This window comes from Hippocampus comes, unplaced genomic scaffold (genome assembly GCF_001891065.2).
Source record: "Hippocampus comes isolate QL1 unplaced genomic scaffold, H_comes_QL1_v1.1 scaffold29, whole genome shotgun sequence".
Lineage (NCBI taxonomy): Eukaryota > Metazoa > Chordata > Actinopteri > Syngnathiformes > Syngnathidae > Hippocampus > Hippocampus comes.
This window is the reverse complement of record NW_017805820.1, coordinates 1,449,566-1,462,370: the sequence shown is the minus strand read 5'-3', so window position 1 is coordinate 1,462,370 and position 12,805 is coordinate 1,449,566. Positions and strand designations below refer to the sequence as shown.

General features: G+C 42.1%; 1 protein-coding gene across 2 annotated transcripts; it reads left to right on the top strand.

Annotated features, from left to right (window-relative positions):
* Nucleotides 1–3,606: 3,606 nt before the first annotated feature.
* aasdhppt (aminoadipate-semialdehyde dehydrogenase-phosphopantetheinyl transferase) lies at nt 3,607–9,885 on the top strand. Of its 2 annotated transcripts, XM_019885871.1 has the most exons (7): nt 3,608–4,029; nt 4,109–4,222; nt 4,397–4,526; nt 4,884–5,005; nt 5,436–5,597; nt 7,024–7,077; nt 7,220–9,885. In XM_019885871.1, the coding sequence occupies exons 1-7, from the start codon at nt 3,865–3,867 to the stop codon at nt 7,367–7,369; spliced, it is 897 nt and encodes a 298-aa protein (XP_019741430.1). In that variant the 5' UTR covers nt 3,608–3,864; the 3' UTR covers nt 7,370–9,885. The 2 variants fall into 2 exon arrangements, with proteins under 2 accessions (XP_019741431.1, XP_019741430.1); XM_019885872.1 differs by lacking the exon at nt 7,024–7,077 and having other exon boundaries at nt 3,607–4,029.
* The last annotated feature ends 2,920 nt before the right edge of the window (nt 9,886–12,805 follow it).

The window sequence follows — 12,805 nt, the reverse complement described above, 5'->3', positions numbered from 1 at the left end:
TTTTGTGGCCTTTTTTTTTTTTTTTGATAACTTGACAATATTGAAATGCCACAGTCTTTGTGTGTACCACCCAACACTGAAAGCCCATTTGGCACATACACACAAAGATGCACACACAAACATACAGATACAGAAACACAGGGTCGTTGATTGCCCGGGCACAGCATAATGGGTTTCCTTGTGAAAAATGGAAACTCAAAACGTTTCAACAGTGAGAGCACGGAGAGAATGAACGACGTGACGAGTGTGTAGCGTTTGGGGCATGTAGCATTTGTGTTCATCTAATGTTGCCTCAGAGTGAGGTCAGGTGTAAACCTGATGCCAAGACAAGCTCACCCTGAAGGATTTATTGGCTGTGGGTGTTTTGACCTAAATTTGCATTGGCCCATGTTTACCCGCTGATGTGTATTAACTTTGATTTCATAAATTCACATGACACCACTTGTGCTCATTGAAATAATAGTGTGACAAATCTGAAAAATAAAAATGGGTCACATTTATTTTGTCATGAATTAACATTTGAGTTTCTCTCTCACGTCGGGCAAATAAAGGTTTACTGTATGCCATCGTGATTTTGGTGTTTCTGGACAGAAACCTGGGCCATACGGACACCATTCACAGGATCACAAGGCTTTTTGGTATCTTTGCTGGAAGCGGGACTGTTAGCAAATACTTGGGCATTGGCATTTCACGGAATTTCAATGGATGTGAGCACTCTCTCATTCACTGTTCTGACCTCTTGATTCCATGATTTGACGCCGGTGTCCACGAGAATAACAATGCTCGGTGGAGGAGTTGCCAACTTCCCGTAGCCATTGTTGCACTTCTTAAAACAGCTGAGAGCCTGAAAGACTGCAGTCCATTTCGCATCAATCGCCAATTTCCACACAATCTGACAAAATATCTTAATAATCAATTCTTATCGATTCTTATGCACATCGCTATAGAATATGATAGTTAGGAGCATACACCCAAAAGATTTCCGAATGCACACGCAAGGTCACATTGGGTGACGCCATACAGTATACTGAACTCTCTGCAAATGTCCTCCATTCTATATTTCAACTTTTGCTGGCCCTCTTCTTGCATCACTGTGACACAACTCCTCTATCCCCAATTCCCCCCACACACAACACTTTTGAACAGTGACGAGTAACTCCATGAGCACTAATTAAGAGCATACAAGTAAATTGATCTTTTAAGGGCAATTCAAGTTCCTTCTCCCCTTTTGCTCTGATGCCTCCCGATTATCCACATTTAGTAATTCACTGAACGACTGGCGTTCGCTTCTTTAACTTGTACAGTATGTCACAGTGTAGCAATCCTGTATGAAATACATGTGAGCAGAATTCAGTCAGGCACAGATGGAAGTGATTCTAAAAAAACGATGGTGTTTACACGTAATGAACGGGGCTGCAGATATTTTCAGGCTGAAATTGTACTGTATGTATGTGAGAAAGAGAATTTTACAATAGATGTTCTATATATTGATACTAGATCAATTAACAAATTCATTTCAGGCTTAAACCACAAAAAAGGTATCTGCTGGGCTGACATGTCAGCATGGCAGTTCTTTAGTTTTTGCTTTTACTTTTTTTTTTTATAGTAAACATTACAGCTGAACATCTCTCTGTGTGTTTATTTATCTGCTGCACTACAGTCAGCCTGCAGGGACACGTTCACACAGCACAGAATGGGTGATGCTGAACTCAGTAGATTGACACTTGAAACAGCAGATTCCTTTGTACCAGATTCCCTGTAAAACTAACGCCTTTTGAAGCACCATGAAAAGAAGCAATTCAAAGTGGGGCAAAAAGTAAACACAATGTGTGTGTAAGTGTATATGTTTGTACTTGTGTGCGTGTGTGAGTGTAGACAGAGGGAGATTTTATTTTATTTTTACCAGTAATTGTTTTTTTTTTTGTCTTTCACAATGACTGGTTAGCACGTCGGCCTCACAGTACAGAGGTCGAGGGTTCAATTCTTTACTTTACTGTGGGGAGTTTTCATGTTCTCCTCAGGCCTGGGTATACTCCAGTTTCCTCCCACATGGCAAAAACATGGTAGGTGAATTGAATACCCTAAATTGTGCCAAGGTGTGACTGTAAGTGTGAGTGGCTTTTCGTCTACCAGTTCTGGGTAACAGCCTCTACTTCCTGAAGACAGCTGGGCTCGACCGCGCCCGGGACCCTCGTGAAAAGACAACCAATAACAAAAGAAGAATGACAGGCATATATTACTAACTGCAGGATGAGGATAAACCTTCCCACAAAACTTTGTGACGGAGCTGCAGACATGCATATATCAATTTTCTTTACTGCTTGTTTCCTCATTTGAATAGGATGAGGTGCAGCATGTCCCAGCTAACTTGGAACAAGAGGCGGGGTTCACCCCGGGTTGGTCACTGAAGGAAGACGTCCCCATTCATATGTGTGGACACATTCAAATCACAAATTACTCGTCACCTTTATTACGATTTAGCATTTTCTGAATAATGATCAAGTTGTTGCATGATGGAACTTGCTTACAGTCTTCAAAAAGGTCAAGGTCAAAAAAATTGCTGTTCTTCAGGACTTTTTTTTCTGCAGTCATTGGTCTTCAGAACAGATGAGTCTTAGTTACTAGTGCCATCTGCTGGTTGATACCAAGTAGCTAAATAAAGTTTATCATAAGGTAAGATAAGATAAGATCTCCTTTATTTGTCCCACAATGGGGAAATTTACAGTCCACAGCAGCAAGATCATGGATACACCTTTTCCTTTTCTCGTGCAGCCATGCATCTTTTGCTGATGAAATCTGAAATCTAATGTTTCGTGACCTCAGCATTGCCATTTAAAACAGGTGACTTTGACGATTACTTTGAAGACTACATTCATACAATGTTATCTTGTAAAAATATATATATAATTCTCAGTCCCTTAAAATATTGCTTGCACGTCGATCTTGCCAAATGGGGTGACCAAATGCCCTTTAAAACCCTTGATAGATTATAATGTTGATATTTTTTCCCTGCTCTAACAGCCGAAATGTCTTATCTGATTCATAGAGCCTTCATTTCGGAAAGGTTTGGCTTAATAAGTCATGCTTTGTTTCTTAATGTATATTTTCTTATCTCTGTTCTGTAATGAGTTTCCAAAAGGAAAAAACAGATCTTGAATGCTTGTTTTTTTTTATTAAAATATAATACATCAAACACAACGTGCTGAAAAGAAACATGCGCGAGACAACAAAATACTTCATCGTCTAATTTCCATGAAAAAGTCTGTCTGCGCATCGTCTCATTTCTAAAAACTCTAATTCATGCTGGAGACTACCTATGCAGCAAGCTAAGTGGACGGCTATCCATTAAATGCAGACATTGATCACCTAACTACTACGATTATATCTGACTGATAACTCAGATACCACCTTACTTACTCTTATTAGTGTGCCAGAAATGATCCTTTGGATTATTGTACTGTAATTATTTTCTTTTCTCTTACAGTACGCCAGTTGGTATCAATTTTTAACGGATCTTAAAATATCCGAGTTTTTTTAACTAGCAACTGAAAGCATCTTTAATGGTGCCCAGTTTTGGTGTCTCTAATTGGTCAATCGGCCGAGCGTCTCTTATGACGTCACAATTTCTCGCCGTGCTCTTCCGGGAACGCGTGGAGTCCGTAGATAAAATGTAAACAAATCGCCCACTACCGTACTTTACGTTACAATACCATTGAAAAGCGCGACGCTTTGCTCCGCTAAGAGACATCGGCGATATCTAAATTTTTACTCACAGAAAGCACAAGTATCTCTCTCGAACGCGCAATGCTAACGTTAGCAAGGTGACAACTTCTGACGTTCATAACTCGTGGTCAAGGAGCCAATATGTCAGAGGCTGACGACCGAATGGGTTCTATTCGGTGGGCTTTTCGCTGCGGGTCGTGGACTCCTGCCAGGGCTGACTGGCTGCTTGCTGCTCGCTGCGTTCAGCCGGAGGAGAAAGACAGAATAGGAAAGTTTGTTTTCGCGAAAGATGCCAAATCAGCAATGGTGAGCTGTGCTGAACAAAGTGGCCTTTCACAAATTTTCACTGAGATTCGGTTGTCTAATAAACGCGTTCATGTGTCAGGCTGGCAGGTTGCTGCTTAGGAGATTCGTGTGCGAGAGGATGAACATTCCCTGGGCACATATCCGCCTGAAACGATCTCCGAGAGGGAAGCCTTACCTAGCTGCACCACTTCAAGTTCGTGACGATTACTTTAACACTACTTATGGGACGGATGTCATCATTCGTTTGGCAGGAATGTAGTACACGTGCCTCTAACACACCTTCTCCTTAATACATGGGCCTCTGTTATAGTCATGAGAGGCAGGCGTACTTAGGGACGGCATCGATGTTCAATGTGGATTTGTCCAGGTCAGCCCAGATTCGGGAGCGGAACCTCAGACCTGGAGCTTTAACATCTCTCACCAGGGGGACTATGCGGTGCTTGCTGCTGAGAAAGGCGTTCAAGTTGGGGTTGACATCATGAAGACAGTCATGCCAGGCAAGTGATGAACCCAGCAGTCAAATTTGGACCAGTGCTTATAATGTGACGTCTGCTCGAAACACCTTCCAGAACTCTGCACGCATTACAACGCATGATATTTCTAAAACATACTGTAGTTAGAGTCGTGTGCAATGTTAGTACATTGCGCATGTTTTCAAATTTGACTACTAGGTGTCACTGTTTTACTATCGAGGAAAAAAAAATGCTGGGAAAATCTTTGCATGCACGAGATGGCGCTAGAGTACAGTAATGATGTTTGTCTACCTCTTCACATCTGATACAACCGTCATCTCAATTCATTTTTGTCGTTTTTGGTTCCATCTCATTTTTCCCTCCATCTCTACCTCTCTTCAGGTAGCAACACAGTGCCCGAGTTCTTCCGCGTCATGACTCGTCAATTCACGCCGTACGAGTGGCGCGTCATCAAGTCAGCTGACTCCGAGCAGCATCAGCTCGCTATGTTCTACCGCCACTGGGTAACCAGGCGACCGTACAACCTTGTCGTCACATTGGATCGCTGCTATGTCCTACAGGGACTTTTAGGTGTATGCGTTTGTGAGAAAGAAGCATCCTATTGATAATCCTTCTTTCCCTTTCCCTTAGTCACACACACAGATCCATATGTACAGAAATAATCAATATACACTGTTTATCTTGTGCATTTTCATTGATTACCATCTGTTGATGTGCATAATGACATTGTTAATCATTGTCACCATCAATATATGTTAAAGTTTTTAGTCCCTCAACGAGAAATTAAATGTACCATCTGCTGGATTTATCAGTGCTTGTTTTTCGCGAGCATGCAAGTAGCGATGTCCAAGTGATGGAATGTACAAAATTAGCAATCATCTTACTACAACTTTCCTTTAGCTGACTGGGATTTTTTTTTTTGTCCTTCTCAAGGCCCTGAAGGAGAGTTTCCTCAAGGCCATCGGCACAGGACTGGGTTTCAATCTCCAAAGATTGGAGTTTCATCTGTCCTCTGAAGCTCTCACACAGGCCCGTGTTCTCTGCCAGACCAGAATGCATCTGGATGAAGAGGCCGAGGAGAGCTGGCTGTTTCAAGTGAGAATATGTATAAGAGCTATTGTGTTGAGTAAGACCCAGATGAAGATGACTTTTTAGACATACTAACTTTTGAACTGTTTTCTTATTATAACAAAAAAAAAATGGAGCACAAAATCCCTGCGGCTGCACATGTCCCCTGTGCAGAGGCATGAAAAAAACTAGGGAACTGTCATGTTTCATATCTGGATGTGAAGCTGACAGTTTATTCAAATGTTTGCTTGTGGAAGGTCATAACTACAGAGCCGCCAATTGTGCATTGTCCGTAGTTTTTTGCGTGTGTGGCTTGTAACGAGCACCATGTCCGTGTTGCACTTCCTGGTCTACTCGTGGGAGGATGCCCGTGTACGTGGGGAAAACCCACGCAAGTAAACATTCAAAATCCACAGGTCTGAGAGGCAGACGTGCTAGTCAATTGTATCGCCGTGCTTGGTTTCCCACTACATCTTAATAAGAACATGTTGCGTAAGAGTGCCATCTGTTTACAAAAGGTATTTGTCGTTTGTATCAGTTTAGACCTCGAACAGTATTTACAAGCACTTAAAAAGGTCCTGGATAAAATCTGATTGTTACAAACACGGCGGAGGAGCAACCAATTACACACGGTATAATGCCTGGAATGAATGAGTGTAAAGGCAGGTCAATGCCAACACCTGCCCCTCAGTGGATTTCCTAATGGAAGCATCCGCTCTGCGAATCCCAGGTGGTCTCACACTGCTGTGATTGAGAGCGAGGTCCAAGGGGTGCTCCATCAAGGCAGAGGAAACGTCAGTTTCGATTTTCCTCTTTTTTTTTTTTTTTTTTTTTTAAATCCGTCTCCTCATACTCTTTTCCATTCTCGCCATCTTCCCTCTCCTCCCTTTGCTGTCCTCCTCCGGTGTTGCCCTCAGTCTGGTGTTATCTTTTGCCCTACTCTCTCTCTCCTCCTCGCCGACATGCACACCGGCAAAAGAATTAGCATGTGACCGCTAAAGGTTACCAGCAGTCTAAAGTGAGCAAGCGCGTCTCTCTCGTCACGTACTTACCCCCAAGAGGTACCCGATGCTTAATGCAGTTCCAGTGTCAAAGTTTTCTCATAAGGGAGTAGCAACTCACTCACATTGATAATGGTGGAGTGTACCTTTTTTCAACCTTGATTTTTTAATTTTTTTTTTTTTCGTTATCACTGTGCCATACTCCCATTACAAAAATTCTCTTGCTTTTAGACCTGCAACCTCTGACCAGTAAATTATTTTGGAATGGCAGTGCTCACACCCATTTCAGACTGGCTGCTAACTGTCAAGGTCATTTTCAGAAAGGTATAGGTACATGTGAGATTGAGCGCTGACCATAAGTCGGCATTAGATTAGTTGTTTCGATAGACAGACAGACAATGTTCATAAATTGCCTTCATGTTATGACACCATTTTTATGATGTGTGACGCAGGAGAGTTTACTTGACGCTGATCATCATGTTGCTGTCGCATTGGGACACTCGACAGTAAGTATTGTGTTTTGCCTCTGTCTTATTTTTAAGTTATTTTGGATGAGCAGTCAGCTGTTGCCAAATTGTAACCTTTGCCGCATTATATTGTGCGAGCGGTCATCGTGTCATGCACATCATTTGTCTTGTTCCCTTTCAGAACCCTCCCTCATCACTTCCTCCACCCACCGCTTTCACACTGCTGACGTTCCCTGACCTCATCGCTTCAGCCTCACCTCTGACAGAGGAAGACCCCGCCTACTGGGAAAGCTTCCAAACGAAAGCCGAAGCACCTGTGAGACAAAGATGACATACAACGCAGACCCCGTTCACTTTGACTCATTTTTCTGACATTCAGAGAATAATATTGTCACATTTGACCAGTTACAGTGTTCCCAAGGACCGCTTGCCAATACAGACAAACAAATGTACGCACTGAAATTCACAGCCTCCGGCAATTTGGTGCCCTGTTAACGGAACCATTTTAAATCTGCTCGATGCTATATGGTATGCTCTTTGAAATATAACTTAGCCGTTGCAAATATGCTCTTCTAAGAATGTCAACATGGACCTTTTCTTACTGACTAGCACACACCAGGCACTTCATTAAGGATTTGTGCCTGCTTGAACGCCTTCAGAACGTTTTTAATTATTCATGGCATTGAATACAATATGCGCTGCCACGTTCAAGAAATGACATAATATTTTAATATTTCAACTTCATGACATGTGAGGTATCTTTGAAGAAGCAATGGAGGTTCCTCCAGTCTTCCCCTCATGGAACGGTAGTGGACATCAGCACCATGGATTCATGGGTCCAGCTGAAATAAATTCGAACCTTAGCACAATGTCATTGCGAAAAAGCAGACTCCGATCACATTTTCATCGCTTATACTCCAGTTTTACACAAGCAGATTTGAATTATGTTTCCTGCTCTTTGCTGACACGAGCAGCATCAATGGCCATTTGCTGCCTATCCAGCTGGTGCAATTGCCTCTTGTCGGCAAACTCATCACCGTCTGAGATAAGCCCCAGATGTGGGCGGTGTCCCTAATGGAATTGGCGTTTGTAACAAAAATAATAACTTCCATTTCTGGCTGCACGGTTCAAACGCAGATCCCCTCTTTGCAGCATCACTGCCTTCTGGGGTGGCATCACGCACTAAAGAGCCAAAGAAAAAACAAAACAAAACACTTTTAGCCACTGCGAAAGCTCGCTTAGTCAAAGTCTCTGGAGATTCCTGGTAGTTGTGGAACGTGTCCCCTAATACGTGGGGGCTTCACTGTATCATTTCCTTGGGTTTGCAGCTACTGCAATCATTAAGGTCCAGGATGATGGCCCTGAAATCTCCCAACACTCAAAAAGGGGAAAGTCTACTTCTCGACCCTTTTCTGCTTCCATGTTCAGACACTCTTTCAAGTCAAAGGCTGTACTGAAATGGCGATTACAGGCATATGCCCGGAAATCATCCATGTCTGCAGACAGATAATTGTTTCTATTTATACATGAGTATGAGTGGCTTTGTATGTAAATGCACTCCCTTTTACTGCCCTGAAAGAAATAGAAATAGAGGTTGAAAACACACACGCAGTCAATGCCTCCAGCTGGCCTGAATTACTTTGCCTCTTGGCCATTTTAAATCTTGCACTGAGGTCAGGCTGGAGTCACATTTGAAAGCGAGCATATTTAGTAGCCTCGGGTTTACAAGGCTTATCAGACCACAGCAATCTTTTTTTTTTTTTTTTTTCTATATGATGACAAGAGTTCATTGGAGAGGGGGAAACATTCCATCCAAGCGTAGTAGGAGCACATTGTGTGCTCTCTGACAGTTTATGAATGTTCACTTATCGTCGTAACAGTGATCACTGATACAACAACATCGTTGAAAAGAAGACCTCTATTTGGATCCGGCAACAGCCGGTTTCCATATTGGTTGTTGTTCCAGTTCATTTTACAGTCCCAGAGTCAATGGATCGGCCGACCTCGGTGACCACACACACAGAAAGATTCGTAATCATAAATATTGAACGTGTTATGATTGTCAGCACCGGCGGATTTCTGTGTTTCCCTCAGTAGCTGATTACAATTTGGTCGTGGTTGCCTCAAGTCTAAGTGAACAAGCAATAAGAACAAAATTAATACTAATATTAATAATATTAAGAATCTCACTGAATCATACCACATTTTACATCTCTCGATGTGACCTTTGTACGTCATATGTCATTACAATGACGTAATGGACAATAATCACCTCACTCAGGATAAAATTCAGTATTTTAAGGAAACTCAATTCAACATTCCTTTGCCTGTGTAGCTGCTGTTCAATATGAAGCCAAACCAATACATATACTAACTAGTGGAGCTATTTTTAGTCAAACAGGTGTTTCCCCATCCTGTTTACTCGATTAACTGTGGCCCAGTTCCATTTAATGCACTGCAGCCATATCAGCGGGCTCGTGTGTAACACTGAAGCCCTGGCCGGTATCCTTGTAATGTAATACGAGTTTCCCAACATAACACAATTAGAAGGAAAATCATCCAATATGTAGCTCGGCTTCATTATTCAGGCCGACTCTTCCTGAATGTTTATGTGCATGTGGGTGCGATCAGCCATCACCATTTGTTTCTTGTGCTTCTGAAAAATTGCGGCGTGCGGCGATTAGAATGTCACGCCACATTTGGCATAATCAAAACACGCACACTGCAATGATATTAGTGGAAATAGAGCCACATGTTCACAAAATTTCCATTTCACTAGAGCTGTAATTTGTATGAATGGAAAAAGTTCTCTACAGTTCAATCAAAAGTAAATTATACTGACTTAAATGTGTCCAGTTTCTTCTTTTTTTTTTTTTTTTTTTTGTATTCGGTAAACCCACAACCTTCACTGAGATGGAGCTCAGTGCTTCACTCTGACATTTTTAGTAGTTAAGTTCCAGCGAAAATGGCCTTAGTCAGGTGGACTTGACATCTAAGACATGACCACAAACGTTTTACCAAACATTTTAGGCTCAATACCCAGAAAATTGTTGCACATCTCTGAATCTACCAGAATCCATATCGCCAAGCTACAAAGCTTTGGAGCAAGTCACATCAGATCTATGCTGATTGTTGCAAAAATGAAGCCTATCGTGAAATTTTGAAAAAAAACAAAAAAAAAAATGAGATGAAAAGGTGAAAAAGCAAGAAGTGACATTTGCTCCAATCCATGTGCAATGCGAGCCCCCTTAAGACAAACACATGCACAGCTTGATACAAACCATGGACTGTTTTTCCATCTGAAACTGGGACATCTACATCCAGCCAGCTGCACTAATGCAAAAGAAAAAATTATGAGTGTGTGACAGGGACCACGTGCGTGTGCGCTTATGTGTGCGCGTGTGCACCGAGGTAATCCAGTGCTGCCGGCAGAAGCAGAAGGATGCATCACAAAGACAGGATGGAGGGATAGGGTGGGAAAGGGCAAAAATGGAGAGTCACACAAGAATCAAATACTTTGAGGATTAGGCGGAAAAAAGGGAAATATTTGAGAATAATAAATAAATATGTTGTATGCTTTGTCGCTTGGTTGACGCATGCGCATGTGTTTTGGTGTGACCTCAACCCTCCAAAGCACAACCTTGACCCAATCTACATCCCACATATAGTATACACGCCTAGTTTATAATCCAAAACTCTCAGTCAAAAATAGATCATGGCCAGATTTCACTATACTTTTATCCATTAATTAAAATAATCCCATTATTACCAATTGGGGTGACAAATGGTCACATTATTTGATTCTGACATGATAAGATAATAAAATCTTTAGTTGTCCCACAATGGAGAAGTTTGATGTTGCCCAGTAGGTGTAGATGGAGGTATGTGATGTTTCAGATGGAAATCTTACGAGTGACGTGGACCTGAGGGAGGATGAATAAATTCATCCAACGGGCAATTGTAAATGACAGGAAGAAGAGGACATGCAAGAGGGAAGGTGGGTGATTTCTCATTTGACCGACAGTCTGAACCTGCATCAGGTTCACTTCACCCTCACCCTAATCAAAGTCACTGCTGCATATTCAAACGGTTGATTAGTGAGAAAAACATGTCAATGATCACAGCAGCACAGCATCGATTCGTCTTTACAGATGCGTGCATACATCCATATTTGTCCTGACACTTGATCTCATGGAGGCACGATCCATATTGAGGATGGTAATGATGATGACGGCAGAGCCAAAACAAGAGTTCCCCTTCATGTCACACGAAGGACACAGGGGGGAAATTGGGTTTCCATGGAGGAGGTCAGCAGGCAACTTTGCCTTAGTCGTGTTGCAGGGAGGATGGGAAAATGAAGCTTCAAATTTGCTTCATGAACCAGTCGTATTTTTTTGACTCCTCGAGATGCCGTTCTCTGTTCAACATTGGGCTGAAAGCACACTGACTTGTCATTTCTTAAACAACTTTATTTAAACCAACAGTGCCATGTAGAGGCGTCAAAACATACAACTAGTTCATGAAGCAAATTTGAAGCCTCGTTTTCTCATCTCTACTTGCAGGAGCCCGTAGACAAGCTGACACACACACACACACACACACACACACACACACACACACACACAGTCACGCTAACTTGATCCCTCCAGACCTGAATTGAAAGATGATCCAGTATATTCTTAACACCTCTTTAACACATCCTTTACACAATTGGAGTCCTGCGGTAGACGAAAAATGAAACCGGGCGAATAATTGTTGGGGAGCTACTCGTTGGTGTCTTGACTCGTGTCGAGGTTGTCATGATGAGTGTAGTTTTAATTGCAAGTAAACAGCAGAGTGTTGAATTTCCCACACACACACACACACACACACACACACACACACACACACACAGTCACGCTAACTTGATCCCTCCAGACCTGAATTGAAAGATGATCCAGTATATTCTTAACACCTCTTTAACACATCCTTTACACAATTGGAGTCCTGCAGTTGACGAAAAATGAAACTGGGCAAATAATTGATGGGGAGCTACTCGTTGGCGTCTTGACTCGTGTCGAGGTTGTCATGATGAGTGTAGTTTTGATTGTAAACAGCAGAGTGTTGAATTTCCCTTGAAATGCTACGGTATTTTATTTTTTTCCAAAAGATATACTGAATTGAAATGGATACAAAAACAAAAGCCTTGGGACTTGCCTCTTAATTGATCAAGAGCTTGACATTTTAAAGGCAATCCCACTTTTTAATTTTTAAAGCTATTGCACATAATTACCAACGTAAAAAAAATATACTGCCTTCTCTTGTGCAGTTTCTGTTCCAGTTCTCATAAGTGCATGGAGACGTACAAACGCCTTCCCTCCACGAACATCGATACACACTGATCCATTATTAAATGGCTATCCATCACTGTGCCTCATTGATTTGCTTTGACCAAACGAATGCCCGGTGGGAGCGAATGCAACACCGCAGTGAGGAAAACATTCACTTAGGAAAGAGGAGATACTGTAGCCTCAGTTTGGTGAGCATGTACGGGATAAACCCTTTAGCTTTTTCTGGCTGGAGTAACAGTGATCGAGCACAGAGGGAAATATGTTAGTGAGCATCGAAGCTGATATGTAACTCATTGCGACAAAGGTGAACAAAATGGTGAACGCATCGCTGTCATGGCTGTTTAGTACCACCTGGCTGGAGCTACAAGAAAAGAAAAAAACGATTACTGATAATCATGATACTGAAAACTGCCTGTGCTCTTAATTGGTCTTCTGGC

Excerpts from the sequence above, each read along its gene's own strand:
- aasdhppt (XM_019885871.1), top strand. The coding sequence starts at position 3,865 with ATGTCAGAGGCTGACGACCGAATGGGTTCTATTCGGTGGGCTTTTCGC. Across the intron at positions 4,030-4,108 it reads AAGATGCCAAATCAGCAATG|GCTGGCAGGTTGCTGCTTAG; the intron begins GTGAGCTGTGCT and ends TTCATGTGTCAG. Across the intron at positions 4,223-4,396 it reads ACCTAGCTGCACCACTTCAA|GTCAGCCCAGATTCGGGAGC; the intron begins GTTCGTGACGAT and ends GGATTTGTCCAG.